We start from the raw sequence: 16,748 nt of genomic DNA, 5'->3' as shown, positions 1-16,748 counted from the left end.
TTATTATCAACATATTATTATTATTTATTTTTATTTACAAATGTAAGCACAGTATACACAATCACATTTGTCATTCTAACTCTTTCACAAGTTGATTGACCACTCACTGATTGAACTAATTTTTATTAATTGTGCTCCATTTACTGTGACTGAAGACAGCCTAATAGTTTAACTAAGATTAAGTAATCTCTCACTTAAAACCATTTTCTACTGTTTTTATAAATGCAGGAAAGCTTTGATATTTTAAACAAGGAGTTATTTATTTGTGTTCCAACTTTACACATTCTTTAAAAAAGAGAAAGATTTGACTTTGAGGGAGAAAGAGAGGAAAAACAAATGAGGTTCAAAAAGGCACTTCTGATGTCACTGGAGGTGTGGCACTCCAAAGGCCGAGTTGTAACCCGAGTTGTAGCTTTAGTCATATTGTGATTATGAAACATGCATACTTCGAAGGGATGGGAGTGGGAAAGGTCAGTTTGTAAGAGAAGAGGACGCTTTGATTATGGCCCCTTCATGCCCCACCCTGCTTTATGGGCTTTGACAAAGAGCATATAGATCCCATTTCACTGCTCACAGTCACACACAGCAAACTCATTTGCTCCTATTGTTTGCCATCTTTTTATTTCAGTCTCTTCTCCATACTTTCTCTGTTTATTAAGTCTTTTCCAATACTCTAATTTGCATAGCAGTTGTTTCTATCTGTTTCATTATCTTGCACTTCCCCCTTTTTATCTCTCTGTTTATACCCTTTTCTGTGAAATAAATGTGCAATATTTGATAATTTGCTTGTTTAAATCTCTGATTTAACTTTAATTGTGCAAATTTTTTCTTTTGTCTGCATTCACACTGGTCTGCTCACTAAAGCAGACATTTCCTCTATTCCCTCTCAAAGTTTACCTCTAAATCAACCATGAACCACTGTAATGAGGGCTCATATCTGAGCAAAGAAATTGTTACCTCTGAATGCCATACCTGTCAGTGCAAACTATAATTACACATGGGGTTGTCAAAGGAATGAATTTGTAGACAGAGCATACTTTGTCAGACTAAAAGTCAAATTAAGTTTTTGGTTCTTGCCTACTTATGAAACTTTTCAGGAAAGGAGATAAACAAGGGAATCTGAAAGTGGATCTGTCAAAATGTTTACATAGTTTCATCTGTAATTAAGTCTGTTTACTAAAAATATATTTTTTTTTTTATCTTATAGTTCGAAGGACGATTCAACAAACAGGAGGAAAGAAAGACATCATCCCAGGGTGCTCAAGACTTTCCCACCCACTCTGATTTTAATAGTGATGCAGTGCAAACGGTACGAGCAGCTATGTTTGAGAATGTGGTGGAGAGGCATAATGTTCAAGTGATTGAGGATAGTGCCTCACAAGGCCCAGGAATACAGCAGGAAAACACAGTTGTACCTAGATGGAGCCACTCTTTGCAGATTCGGGACAACACCTTTAAAGCTCTTGAAGATGATGATCCTGGTAGTTTAGTCAAAGCAACCTATAGAGAGCAATTTTCTTCTTCCAATCCTGTATGTGTGGAGCATGTCTTTGACACTGTTGCTTTGTTTGGAGAAAGCCGTGCTGTTAGTGAAGCTTTACCAACTGCTCAGCTTGAGGATAGAGCTCTCACACTTCGTTCACGGCGATCAGCTCCCCAAGGGGAAGTGGACAGACCTCCCCCTGAAATGAGTAACTTGATAAAGGATGAAGAGAGTACATCTGCTGCCCCTCCAATGGAGCCACGCATTCCTCGTTACCTCAGAGTGGGTGCGCTACAGAAATGGACTGACACAGAAGTGAACCGAGAGATAGGAGCTGAGAGGGAGCGACAGAAAGAAATGGTGAGAAAGATGGAAGAAGAGATACAAAGGCAGATGGAATTACACATGTCTGCAGTAGCAGCATTGGCGGAAGAGGAGGTAGATAGCGAAATGGAAAGGAAGATACAGATAGAAGCACAAAGAGAGAAGGAGAGGGAACGAGAGGAAGTTGCAGCTCCCAAGCGGCCTAAGATGCTAGACTCAGAAGAGCAAACGAATAAACCTAGAGCCACATACTTTGCTCTGACTGGTCAGATTCAAGAGCCTGTGCACCAAGGTGAGATGTTGGATGAGGATGTAATCTTTGGGAGAGGTAAACATGTATGGATGGGTGGAGAAGACAGAGCGATGAATGAGTTGCCTTTTGATGAATTCTCTTTTAGAAAAGAGCAGTGGGGTCCTCCAGATACATTTGCTCCATTCAAAAGAAATCCTACATTAGATGCTGCCATGCAGAGAGATTTCCAAGAGGAACTATATATTAATGACACAAGACAGAAGTTAGATCACAGATTGCAAGAAAGGGAACGAGAGAAAGCAATCAGGGAAGAGATGGAAATAGAGAGAAAAAGACTAGAGTTTGAAAAGTTGAAAGAATTAGAAAGGCAGCGAGAAATTAAGCAATGGAGAGACTTGCAGATCAAGAAACAAAAGGAAATTGAGAGAGAGAAGAGAAAAGAAATTGATATACTAAAAGAGAAGGAGAGACAGAAAGAGTTGGAAAGACAAAGAGAGCAAGAGAGGGAGAGACAGAGAGAGCTGGAGAGACAAAGAGAAATTGAAAGGCCGACGCAGCGAGAAAGGGAACGACAGAAACAAATTGAATATGAGAGAATGAAGGCTGTGGAAAAAGAGCTTGAGCAGCAAAGAGAGTTTGAAAGGCAACGGCAAAAAGAGTTTGAGCGAGAGAAAGAGAGAATGCTTGACCAGGAGAGGCTTAGGCTTAGAGAATTTGAAAAACAAAAGGAGATGGAGATAGAAAGAGAGAGACAAATGGAGTTGGAGAGTCAGAGGGAATTTGAAAGACAAAAGCAGAGAGAACTTGAAAGAAAAAGAGAGATTGAGAGGCAGAAGGGGTTAGAAAGACAGAGGGAATTGGAGAGGCAACAAGAGCTGGTGAAACAGAAAGAGATGGAGAAGGAAAGACAGAGACAGTTGGAAAGGCAAATAGATCTGGACAGACAAAGAGAGCTTGAGAGGCAGCAAGATCTGGAGAGACAACAGGAGATGGAAAGACAGAGAGAGATAGAGAGGCAGAAAGAACTTGAAAGACATAAACAAAAAGAGCTGGAGATTGAGAGATGGAAGCGTCAGAAAGCAGAGGAGAGGGAGAACAGGAGAGAGCAGGAGGAACTTGAGAGGATAAAGGAGCTTGAGAGACAACAGCTTCTTGATTTTGAACTGCACAGACAGCGAGAAAGGCAACTCCAGCAAGAGAAAGGGAAAAAGAGAGGGAAGGATAAAAAGGAACGAGAGGAGAGATATCAGCAGCCTGAACGACAAAGAGGAGTAGAACGTCAGCGGTGGGAGGCAGAGCAAGAAAAAATTCCTACGTCTCCACTTCGGCCCAAAGTTCTAGATCTAGACTCTGTCTCGCTGGATGTTTGGACTGGTCGAGACAGCCACGAGAACAGTCCCACAGCCCGATGGATACAGCCGTCACTTTGTGTTGATGAGCCTTACAAACCAGCCATCTTGGACATCGACTCGTTCAGGAGCCAAACCCAACCAAATACCTTCCCTGTAAAAGGCTTTGGAGGTTTAGAGTCAAGAGGTGTTGGCTCAATGATTCAAGCTCGTCCACAGGCCATACAGCAGAATCTTCTCCAGTCCCACCCAGCGCCTCAAGTTCAGTCTCCTACTCAGACCCAGTTCCACCCTCTGTCCCAGGCTTTCTTCCAGCCCTCACCTGGAGAACGGATGAGAACTCAACTCCCGCCACCTCTGCAACCTCAAATTCTGCACCAAGCCCAGCCTCATTCGCTGCCTCTTGCTACAGAAAGATCTAAGCCACAATCTCACTCATTTATTGAGACCTCCAATTGGGCCTTTGGGCAGCCAAGTTCAGCATTACCCCATGCTCAAACTGAAGTTTGGGGACAGACTCAAGTAGAGTTGGCTGTAGATGAGCCTCTTTGGGTGTCAGCCATGGAGGGATCCAGAAGGCCCATTAGCACCAGACCATCCAACTTTGAGCAACAGCTCTTGCGGCAAGAAGAAAGAGGTACCAATTTGACACCAACTTCAACCTCCACCATATCTCCCATCTTTACTCCTGTACAGCATCCCTCTCTTGCACCACCCATGGTTTCCATTCAAACTCCAACGCTGGTTGTTCCACCAAGTCTTGGACCCTCTGTAGCCCCTATCCTGACCCCAGAAAGATGCTGGACGTCATTGCCTTTGAATGGCGGGTCCATTGAGTCTTTGTTCCCTTCTTCTGCAACACCTTTAGCTAGGAAAGAGTCTTCTGTGCCCAGTAGTCAAGTAGCTACCTCCTCTGTCACTGATCCTATATGGAGCCCAAACTGGGAGCTGGTATCCCAGGGACAGAGAGAGAACCGTGCAACACACAGGGACAAAGGACAACAGGTGAGGAAAGACAACCTCTTGCATACATATTTGGACACACACATTCTTTCACTGGAGGGTTTGTGTTGCTTTTAACTGTGACTATCTTCTTGTATAGAAATTGCGATCTAGGAGTATGTGTCGAAGGTCTGCCCCCGTTGAAAGTTCTACCGATGCCCCACTTGTCCACATGAGAACTCGCAGAAGTCGCAGTGCACACAGAGAAAGAGCTGGAGAGAGCTCGGTGAGTATGAGCATGCTCAGACTTACAGGCCAAAATGGGAACTTGTTTTGTATACTTATCACTTTTGCTCTGTCCTATATACAGTATATTCAGTATTGTTTTATTGCTGATATAAAATTTACTTTTTTTTTTTAAATCAAAAATAGATTTTAAAAACATTTTATGACTCTTTAACCTAGTTTTTGAAATAATAAAGCCATGGAATTTGGCATAATGTTAAATCACAAACAAACAAGCAAAGACTATAAAATGAACCGTCATCATGTGTATGCCAATAACATCAAGTTTTCTATAGACTTTTTAAGTAGACTAGTTTTGTGCTCACAACTTGTCATGACTCGAGAATATGGAAGTGCTAATGCAGATATATTTTACGCCACATCCACACAAAAATGTTTTTGTTTAAAAACACATCTTTTTCTCTACGTATACAAGGAGATGCAGTTTTTGACAGTGAAATCAGAGCTTTTTGAAAACGCTCACCAAATATATTTGAAAACACCTTCTTCGTATTGTAGTGTTGACTAAGAAAATGGATATATCTGAAAACTATGATTCATTTTTCATCATGTGATGCAGTCATGTGGTCCATTCAACCCAAAATAATCAATATGTTGTATCAGCGCTGTTGTGCCTGATATTTGTGTTGATTAAGATAAATGTTACTTTGTACAACCTTCACATTGCATTCCTTCAAAGGCGAAGGAAATTGGAGTTCAAAGATGGAACACAAGGACAGTTGCGTTTCAGATCGTACATGGAACAACAGTGTTTTTATATGCGCTGTAAGGGGAATAAAGAGTTTTCATATGTTTCAGTGTGGACGAGCAACTTTTTGGAAAATGCTTGAAAATGACAACGTGGACAGAGAGAGTTTTGAAAACAAAAACGCTGTTTTCAAATGTATCTGGATTAATGTCTTAGTATATCTCTAATTCACCTCAATTGCAAAAATGTAAAGTTGGCATATTCTCAATTTATTTCTATTAATCAATTCTTTCATCAATCAACTGTCATTTCATTAAATCAGTTCAGAACATTTGTTCAACGAAAATACATGTTTGTAGGCAAATATTGCTTGGAAATACTCCTGCAATTAAATATTTTGCTTCTAACTTGGCAACAATGGCTGTTTGATTGAAATTATGGATTGTCTGATTGAAAAAAATCACTTAAGCCATATCAGAGCAAATCCACATATCAATATCTTTATTGAATATCAGAATTCAAGATATAATTAAGCTATATCATCTAGACCTGGTTTGCACATGTACCAGCATGCAGACGGGCCACTTCGATTAATATCAATGGAAGAAATTGGAATACGCAACCAAGAAGCTCTAGCACCCAATGATCAACAGATATAGAAAGGAAGTCCCACATTACAGGTAAAAGAGCCAATCACCTTTTAGATACAGATATTGCCTGTCAATTATCCCGAAAATACACGTTAGCTATACAAGCCGGGGAAATTACATTTTTAGCGTAATCTGAGGTAAAGCACAATTTATGATATCAGTTTTTTTTTTTTTTTTCAGATTTCACTGCCGATTTACAATATGCTCTTTGATCGTAATCTTGACCAATCGTTTTTGAGTAGATAGGAGCTGCACTGTCATGACTAGAAATGCCTCCTGTGAGTGTTCCAAAGATGCCCGACAGTGGGCTTACTAGCTAGAAAGACATTGATAAGAGTCAAGAGTTTTTCGCTATGTTCTCATTGAAATTGTACAAAAACAAAGAATGGAGAGATTGCTTGGTGGGTTCTGATGATGTCACCAGCTTTTAGTGGCCAGATGTTGGAGAAGTTCCCTGAAAATGTGAAAAACAGCCATCATATGACCCTTTCTGGCATGCGGTGCTTGGCTAGCAATGTTTAAATAGACTTGTTATAGATAGAACATATTGATATAGTTATATAGGCTTAGGGTCATTAAAGCTGTTTGTATTTGTATGCTGGTTTGTTTAACTGTTGTTGGCTATGGAGGCTAAAACAAGATTGTATGTTTGAGTGGGTGATGCAGGAATGCAGTCTGATGGCAGAAAGGAGTGCCTCAAAGTTACTGTGTAATGACAGAGCTATTGAAAATCTTTCTCCCAAAATTGCAACATGTTGCAGTGAATAAAACTGTAACTCTTAAGGAAAAACTGACACGATCATGTTCATAGAGCAAATTGAAAAAGTTTGGTCAAGGTTAAAATGAGTATGCATATGTGTGGATGACACTAGTTGCTGTATATTTTCTGCACTTTGTAAGATAGTTTAAAACAGCTTTCCTGATTTTGTTGACAGATTCATCTGCTGTTGTAGACATTTCTGGGTGATTTATAGATTGTATATGTATGTATTGAGAGAATTGTTTTTCCATTGAGATCATTCCACAAGGCAATCTTCTTTGTGGAGTCCCTCTGTGTGTAAATGCATTGCCATCTACTGTATGAATGGAGTTATTACACCATGGATTGTGAAATTCACATTAAGTGTAGCTATAAACTCTGGCAGCTGAGAATATCCTCTTTCCTTCAGTTTTATTTGTATAGAAAACTTAACTCCACAAAAATAAACAGTAGTTGTCTCACAGCATAAGTGTTTTTTGAACAAATGAGAATATGTAGAAACACAAATAAGTTATGTTAAATACTCTTATTACAAGAAATATTTCCATATTTTAGTGCTTGAGTTTATTGTTGTGGTCCCATTGCATGGTCTGCAAGTAGTCTTAAGAAGAAACTGTCTCTTGCCTTTTGCACCCCTCTCTCTCTCTCTCTCCTCTCAATATTGGTCATCAAGTAAGAGTCATCGCTGTGTGCTCACGGGCACAAGAACACAGATATAAAGAGAGAGAGACAGGTTGAGATATAAAAACAAAATGAGCTTGGTATTATGCACATTCCAATAAATGTTTCTAAAGTGAAGAGTTTTGAATTGTAAGGCTTTGTTGGACAAACCAAGTTTTGTTTAATATAAAGATGGCTTATTGCTTATTTTCCTCGTGCTGTTGGTGGTTATGGGTAAGCATGCTTTATTTATTACTGTTGAGGTAGTAATACTAACATGCCACAAACCACAACATGTACAAATAACTGGCAGGTGTCATAGAGAGACAGAAATCAACCTAGTCTGTTACCTGAGTGGTCATATTGAGACACCATTCTATACTTTTGTCATAGGTTGAGTGAAAATAAATAAGTCTGAATTGTATATGTAGCACTGATGTTTTTTTATTTGTATTTCTTCTTCATTGAACAGGTATATTTCAGTATCTTAGCAAATGTGTTTGTGAAGTGGTTTCTTCCTTTTTATGATGTATTGCTCTGTTCAATATTATCATTTTCACATGACCAAGGTGAGGTCACTGCAGATACTTCCTGATGTCAGACTAATTAAATATACTTTGTTTTTCCTGAAAATTATTCAGATGATTAGTTTTTTTTAATGAACTGTGCAGGGGATTAATTCTTCCTTGAAATAATATGATGTGGAATTTAGGTTGGGCTTGTACAGTTTTAAAATCAAACTTTTAATTTAGTACATTCTACTACTGTTGTGTTGGAAATACACGATGTCATGAAATTGCATTTTTAATAATGAATACAAGCTTTTGTCAATGTTTGACATTTCATACACATTCTTAACAAAAAATTCAAAAGGTTTTGACCTAATAATGAAAATTAGGGCTGACACAATTATGAAATTTGGCTGACGATTAATTGTCAAACAAATCATTGCGATTATGACGATTAATTGTCTGTTTTAGGGCTATGCCTATTGTCTTGTTTGGTCTTTCACGAATATGCTCAAGCTTCTGTGAATGCATTTACAAGATTCATTGTTTCTTTGTTCATTAATCACCTATTGATATTTGAGAACTTCCTGGCGTTTTTAATGCTCGTTAACATTGGCCTTATAAATCTGGAAACAATGTATTTTTGACTACCTTTATGTAGATCTCCTGTTATGGTCATCATGGATTTAGACTCTTTTACCTTCTACTGCTCTGTTTATCCAAGCAAATAGTGTCTTCTTTGGAATCCAGAATAGACTGAAATTATGATCCGATAATTATAACAATGGTGACCGTAAGGAGATACATTTGTTAGGCATGTTTCTCATTGTAATTTCTGTGCATGGCAGCATTTGAAGTTAAATTTCTACTAGCTTTGGTCAGCCTTTCGTTTTAAGGATGCGTCCTAGTCTGTGATTTGTTTTGTACAGTGTGCACCAAGAAACTGTCACTAAATGTGTGCAGAGTGACAGCCTTCTGTCTTGTAGTGAGCTTTTGGGCTTAGTTGCATATCTGATTGATCATACGAGAATCGTCCTGATGATTGACTTGAAAATTGGCTTGTAGTTCCATTTAGCCAGCGCCACACTAGCATACTCCAAAAAACTCTATTTTGGCAGAGGGTGTAACACATGCGGAGATCTCGCTCTCTTCAGTAGGAGGAATGACACTTAAAAAATGGTAGAGGGATGACAAACATAACTCACTGTAACTCTTTCTCTTTGATTCCCTGTTCCGTGGAGCTCACCGAAATTACAACAGGAGCATAAGCAATTATAATAGAGTGATTTAGGGCGTTTTAAGACCTGTAGCTTTCTTGATTTGTTCAGAAACTATGGATTACAATCAGCTGTTGTGATGATATACAGTTGAGTGGGATTCAGTTCAGCTCAACATCTTGTCAGTTCTTCAGTTAAAAAAGAAGCTCTTTGGTCACTTGAAGAGAACACAAAAGCCCACCTCGGTGACAGAACAATTTTTTCAAGCAAAAACAAGTTTTTTAAGCCATTAACTCAGTAGGAACTTCAGTCAGTCAAGTGATTAACAAACTTCCACTGACAGATGCTCATGCACGCTTTCTCACCTACTGGCTGGCAATTATAATCAAGCTCACACCTGAAAAACACAGATAGTGTTGTGCTGGCTTTAGCAGTCATTTGATTTCTAAAACTATAACACCAAAATTATTTCTATCAAAATGATACTTGCCATGTATACTGTCACCAATTGTACAAAGGTGCCTCTGTTTGTTCCTGGCAGGCAGCAGATGCCTTATTCCCACCCTAATCATAACCATATATAAAGCCTGTCAGCCTGAGTCCCCTTCCAGGAGCAACCTGAGTCACCTTTCTCCCATCGCATATACTGTCTAAAAGCGGCATTACGTATAAGTGATTTCAGTTCTCTGACTGGATTTACCATCAGGCAGATGGCAATGTCATGACTCAAGACCAGTCATATGACACTATGACTCCCTAGAATACCAGGTTGATAATATAATGTGACTCCTTGAAGTATGATCATCATTTTACCACTCAGAACTATGGCTAATGCACATACTTAATTGACATCTGGAAGGAAGCCAGATCCTGTTAATGTCGGTTTATGTTGAAGCTTTCTTCCAATTCTTTGTCTCTATGCTGATATTTTGTGATGGGATTTGTGTTTGTGATGTTTGCACTACTTTTAAAGTAGAAGCTCTATGTAAACCCTAACCTCTGTCTTTAACTATTCCCCTGTCTCTATAAAATGAACAAAAACCCATTTGCCATCGATTTGGCTTTCGACATTAATAAGACTCTCTTGTCTTGCTGTTCCGTAATTTAATCTCTAAAGTGATTTTTATGTTCGGTACCAGCTGTACCTCTGAAACCAAAACCTGTATTTTTTCCATTTAAACAGAAATCTGATACACATTTTAAAAACTAATGGTATAAAAAATGTGACAATCTATGTTTGCAACTTTGCTTCATGTTTTATATAGGGACCCCAAAACAGTAACAAAATTGTTTAGCGTTCAAATGTAATTTTCTTAAACATTGACATTTATTGATATTAATAGTATTAATGTAATGTTGATTTGAAAAGAATGAAGTAAAAAAATAAATATTAATATTGGAGGCCAAGAACTGACCAAACAAAACACATTGGCCCCGATTTACAAAAAATGTGCATGTATAAACGTGCTAACATAATAATAGCACGTGCAAAAATGAACAGAGCTGATCTACTAACATACTCTTCTAATGATTGCATCTTTCTGATAGCACGTCTTGGCAATTTTTGGTGCATTTCCCAAAGTGAATATGCAATTTAGAGGTGTGTATCCAAATGCACATAATAAAGGGTGGTGCCAATGCAAATAAATGAATTTGCACCATCAGTGAGATTTATCAAGCCTTAAAGTAATTTTAGAAATGGAAACCGTGAGAGCAAATTAATTTGAATGAAAGGTAGTTATTAATTTGATTCGCACTGTGGTTCATGCTGTCGTTGTAGCAAAACAGAGACTTTGAGAAAAGAGAATACATAGAACTCCCATTGATGACGCACATTATTGTGAAATTAAATCTCAAATTTAAATAATTTTTTCCCCATTATTTTAGAACTCTATATCATAACTGATAACATAGCCTACTGATGGTCATACAACTCCTATAACTCTTAGGAAAAAAAAAAAAGTGCCTATCAAAAATGTATGTCTGAATGATTTTTTTTTTTTTATTTAACTGGCAAAATATTTTAAGTGGTGGATCTATCCAGTGCTCGATTGAAGTAGGCCGGCCGGTACACAACAGTTTGCTGAGCAGGTGTGTGTGGTTCCCGCAAAACCAACAGTGAGCACTGATTCTCTCCCATACAGCCTCAGTGTCTCTTGATATTTACGATTTGAAATTCAGATACTGTATCATTACATCAGTGGTGCAATGGCTTAATGTGTACATAATATTGTATTATAATATTGGAGATAAAGAGAAGAGTGTCATACACAGGTATTCTCATTAACTAGGCAACTCTTACATTTGCTAAATAGTAGGGATTTTATGATGATTGTATATGCAGTATTATATTGAATAAAACAAAATAGTACTGTACGTGAGTGTACATTTGGTGCAATTGGAACATGCAAAAGTCTTTATTTAGAGGGTGTGTCCAACATATTTGTACGTGTAGCACAGTTTGCACTGTTGTGCAGTTTTTCTTAGTAAATCACGCATAATAAGCCCACAACGTGCACATGCAATTTGCAAGTGAACATAAATGTAATTTAATATGGGTTGTATTTATTTACTCAGCATTTGCATTTTGCATGATTTGTCCTGCTCTAGGTGACCCTGTCAGAACTTGTGACACATTTTAGATTGTGACCCACCTGCTTTATATTGTTGTAATAGGTAAGTGTTTATAATTGAGATGTAAATAAGGTCTCATATAAGGTTAGTCATAATATAGAAGTACAGAAAATGATGTTTATGAATTTAATGCACTCTCAGTCCACTAGGGTATGCTGAAGTACAGTGAGTGGGTATGGAAAAATAAAATTTCAGGCCAGGGAAGTACAGCAGGGTTTGGTTGGTCTTTAGGGATTTTTGCATGACAGAGGTGTCCATTTGCAAGACAAACTCATTCATGGTAGCATGTGCTGTGACAGCCACTTTCACCTCTTTAGGAAGAAATGCCTAGAGCTTGAGCTTAATTTGTTTTTTACTTTACCATGCCAATTTTAATCACTTTGAATTACCATTTGTATATGTTATGCCATATAAATAAACTTGCCTTGAGTGATTTTCTCTGTATAACATTCAGGTATTTCGTATACGGACTCACATATTGTATGCTTCCATTAACCCATTCTTTCTTTTGAATCCTGTCATCAAGGCACTGTTCTACTCTCAGCAAAATGAGCCACTGACAATATTGCATAACCAATGCACCTCTCTCCATCGCTCTCTCTCTCTCTTTCTCCCTCTTTGTAAGCTGGAACCATAGCAAGGAACACTGCAGTGCATATATCTTTCTCTCTCTCTCTCTCTCTCTTGCTCATATTACTGGCCCCCTCCCGTCTCTGCTCTCATTCTCCTGCCTGTGTTTTCTCCTTGAGCACAAGTCCTGTAGAACAGGGGATCGGTGGCAGGAAAGCTGACGCATTTGTGGTCTACCTGCCAGTACCTGCAGGGACATCTAAAAGGACACAGAGGAATCAGAGGATAGTTGGACTTCCCGGACGACATCTACGAAACCAACTGGATACTTTTGGCATGTAACTTCAATGTTTTACCGACAGACTTTTATCCTGGAACTCCTTGTACTGAATGAAATAAGGAAGAACGAGATTTAGTCTCAAGATTTCGTTTGACCCTACGTTTGTTGGTTGGAAATCTTCTAAAAAGCTTTTTGGGACGTTTGTGAGCTGCAGTTGTGTTGAAGTAGCTCACGCTGCCGGACAGATTTAAGACGTGACTGGAAAAGTGTGTGTGTTTGAGTGAGTGTGTGCTTGACAGCTCTGATTCATGAGTTGACTTGCATTCGAGTATGTGACTGCTGACAGTTCCACTCAAAAGACCTCTCAAACAAATGTTTCTGTTGAAGTGGTGCGTTGCTAATCAAAGACCTTCTAGAGTGATGCAGCTGTAAGTGGCATGCTAGTTCTCTTCAAATGTGAATGAGATTAATGTTTGTTCCACTTAAAATGTAACCATTAAAGAACAAGGCTTAATGTGACATAAAAGTGGTTATCAAGTCAGTTATGTTAGTACATCACGGCCCTCTATTTTACGTTTCAAGCTGTTATTGCCGGTGCATCTGTAGTTACATAATCACAGTAACTTTTGTTGTTTTGCTGCTTAGCATGAGGCGTTGCAGAGCTGCTGTGGACAGTGCCGAGACCTGCATTTACTATCCTAATATGATATTTTGGGTCTTGGAAAACTGTACTGCAGAACAATGATATAGTGAAGCCCCATTTAACCATGAATTTTATTGAACTGCATAATCAGTGAATGCATGCATCTGACAGTCTGTACATTAATATATAGCTTTCGTTGGCAGTTAAAGACGTAGTCCTCAAGTTGAGGTATGCTACTTAAGTCAAGCATGCTGGGAAGTTAAATTGCAGTTGACTGCATGGTGGTAATTTGCAACTGTGCTTTGCACTGCACTGCAGAGAGTGGATCACAATCTTTTCTGCCCTTGCTGTGGAAACACAGTATAGCAGAATAGCACTTTAATCACTGGACTTGGCTAGTGGGAAAGTTCCTCTGTGCCATAAAGTTTAGTAGCTTCCTAAAATAGTCGAGGACTGCTCTGCAACTATAGAGTTTAAAGAGAGATGAAGTTTCAAAATAACTTTTTGTTGGATTCTGTTTTAAACAGAAGTGTTCCTTGGAAGGGGGAATTTTAGCTTCTCCATTTGCTAATCATGTTTTGGATTTCGCTTGATCTACACCTTGTTTCCAGCTAAACGAACCCCTTGTACAGCTCATCTTGACTTTGAACTTCATAAGGACGTAATTATTTACTGACCACATGCCATCCTTATGATTCAAATAACCTTAGAGACTTCGGCATCTCCACCATTTCATAGTGCTGTTTTGAATGTCTTTGGATCTACACCTTGTCTCAAGCTAAACAAACCGCATTGATAAAGCTCATCTTGACTTTGAGATTCATAAGGACATAATTCTTCCCTGACCACACAGCATTCTGGAGATTCAGCTGACCATTGAGACTTCAGCGTCTCTTCCATTTGAGAGTCTTGTTTTGGATGTCACTGGATCTACACTGTGTCCAAAGCTAAACAAATCCCATTCATAGGGAGCTCATTTTGACATTGGGCTAAACAGATATACATCTCACCTGACCATAAGCCAACCTTGAGATTACTTACTCCTAACTGAGAAGAATGGAGTACATTGGCGACAAGTTGTCAGTGGCCCACTCTCAAGTGTCAGGCTGGGTGGGAAACGTGCGCCGTTCCTTCCAGGGTGCCCTAAACTTGGTCTCCAGCAGCATGGAGAGAAGAACAGGAGGAGGTGGAGAGGACGGAGGTGGATTTAAGAGGGCCGCCTCCCTACGTAGCCTGGCCAGTCGTAGTCAAGAATCCTTTCGCAGATTTAGCCTGCGCAGCCAACAGCGATTGTCTCTGCGCAGACGGACCACCTCACTGGCTTCACCAAGCACTCCATCCTCTGTAAGAGAATTATACTCTTTTCTCTACCACTTTAAGCAATATCATCATCTTTCAAACAGCCCATCTCTCCACAAATGCACAGCACCAAACATACTAATTTCCTTTCTTGCGTTTTGTAGTTCTCAGCCACTATGTATGTGGTCACTGTCAATTTAAACCAATCTGCTTAAAGCCTACATTTTGTCATTGAAATCTTCTCATTGGCTTGTCTGCATAACTAGTTGACTAGTGTAACTGACAGCTGTTCAACAAATAAATAGGCTAAATAACTGTAAACTTTTATTACACAAAACTACTGTAGACCTCAGGAAAAAATTTGACTTAGATTATGCTTGATAATGGGAAAATTACTCAACAGCAGACTATTTGAAATCCCACATTTGAAGTGCTTTGATGGCATTTGCGGCATAGCTTTAAAAGGGTTGAATTTAGAGACATAACTTCTGGAGAAGGTTTTAGCATACTGACAGTCTACAGCTGTTTTAACTGTTAGACTGTCAGTATGCTAAAAACCCTCATACATTTACATTTACATTTATTCATTTGGCAGACGCTTTTATCCAAAGGAAGAACATCAGCGAATCATCTTAGGGAGACAGTGGTACAAAAGTTGCATATTACAAAGTTTCACTATCATCATAATAGTATACAAAACAGATTTAAGTGCAACAAGAAATGTAAATATATATATATTTTATTATTTTTTTTTTTTTTTTTTTTTTTTTTTTTTATTGACCGGTTAAGTGCTTTTGGAAAAGATGTGTTTTTAGCCGTTTTTTGAAGATAGAGAGTGAGTTAGCTTCCCGGATTGAGTTGGGAAGGTCATTCCACCACCGTGGTATGATGAAACTGAAAGTCCGGGAAAGTGTTTTGGTGCCTCTTTGTTTTGGTACGACAAGGCGACGTTCCTTAGCCGACCGCAGGCTTCTGGTGGGAACGTAGCTCTGCATAAATGTTTTTAGGTATGCTGGAGCAGACCCAGTGACTGTTTTATATGCCAGCATCAGGGCCTTGGATTTAAAACGGGCATGAACCGGCAGCCAGTGGAGAGAGACAAAGAGTGGTGTAACATGTGCTCTCTTAGGTTCATTAAAGACCAGACGTGCTGCTGCATTCTGGATCATTTGGAGAGGTCTAATAGCACATGCAGGAAGGCCTGCAATGAGAGCGTTACAGTAGTCCAGTCTAGTTATGACAAGGGACTGAACGAGCAGTTGTGTGGCATGTACAGAGAGGAAGGGTCTTATCTTCCTGATATTGTAGAGTGTAAATCTACAAGATCTTGCAGTTTTGAAATGTGGTCTGTGAAATTTAGCTCATCATCAATGGTTACCCCTAGATTTCTGACCATTTTGGAAGGCGAAACTGTAGTTGGACCCAGCTGCACGGTGATGTTGTGTTCAACAGCCGGGTTGGCTGGAAAGACAAGGAGTTCGGTCTTGGCAGGGTTGAGTTGAAGGTGGTGTTCCTTCATCCAGGCCGAGATGTCTGCCAGACAGGCAGCGATTCGAACGGTCACTGTGGTGTCGTTGGGCTGGAAAGACAAGTGGAGTTGCGTGTCATCAGCGTAGCAGTGGTAAGAGAAACCATGTGACTGGATGATGGGTCCCAGTGATGTTGTGTATATGGAGAAGAGAAGTGGCCCAAGCACTGATCCCTGAGGTACCCCAGTAAGTAACTTGTGTGGCTTGGATACTTCCCTCTCCATGCTACCTCAAAGGACCTTTCTGAGAGATAAGAGTTGAACCAGTCAAGCACAGTTCCAGTGATACCCAGTTTAGAGAGGGTGGAGAGTAGGATCTGATGGTCGACTGTGTCAAAGGCAGCAGAAAGGTCCAGCAAAATCAGAACGGATGATCTCGATTCAGCTCTCGCCTGTCTCAGCGACTCGATGACAGACAGCAGGGCAGTCTCAGTGGAGTGTCCACTTTTGAAGCCGGACTGATTGTCATCCAGCAGCTTGTTCTGTGAGAGATAGGTGGAGATCTGATTGAAAACTGCCCTTTCAAGTGTTTTTGCCATGAATGGGATGAGAGAGACTGGTCTGTAGTGTTCTATCTGTGTGGGGTTAAGTGCAGGTTTTTTCAGCAGTGGGGTTACTCGAGCCTGCTTAAATGTAGTGGGAAAAGTGCCTGC

General features: G+C 39.5%; 1 protein-coding gene across 3 annotated transcripts in view; it reads left to right on the top strand.

Moving 5' to 3' along the window:
• Positions 1 to 16,748, top strand: part of LOC127630885 (titin homolog) — a 61,461-nt gene that overhangs the window by 24,774 nt on the left and 19,939 nt on the right. For all 3 annotated transcript variants that reach the window (XM_052108734.1, XM_052108733.1, XM_052108735.1), the window contains exons 5-6: positions 1,208 to 4,414; positions 4,512 to 4,637. In XM_052108734.1, the coding sequence (XP_051964694.1) occupies positions 1,208 to 4,414; positions 4,512 to 4,637 (3,333 nt within the window). The remainder of the gene's footprint in view (positions 1 to 1,207; positions 4,415 to 4,511; positions 4,638 to 16,748) is intronic.

Source organism: Xyrauchen texanus, chromosome 37 (assembly GCF_025860055.1).
Source record: "Xyrauchen texanus isolate HMW12.3.18 chromosome 37, RBS_HiC_50CHRs, whole genome shotgun sequence".
Taxonomy (NCBI): Eukaryota; Metazoa; Chordata; class Actinopteri; order Cypriniformes; family Catostomidae; genus Xyrauchen; species Xyrauchen texanus.
The sequence above is the reverse complement of the archived record's forward strand: the minus strand, read 5'-3'. Positions and strand labels throughout refer to the sequence as shown.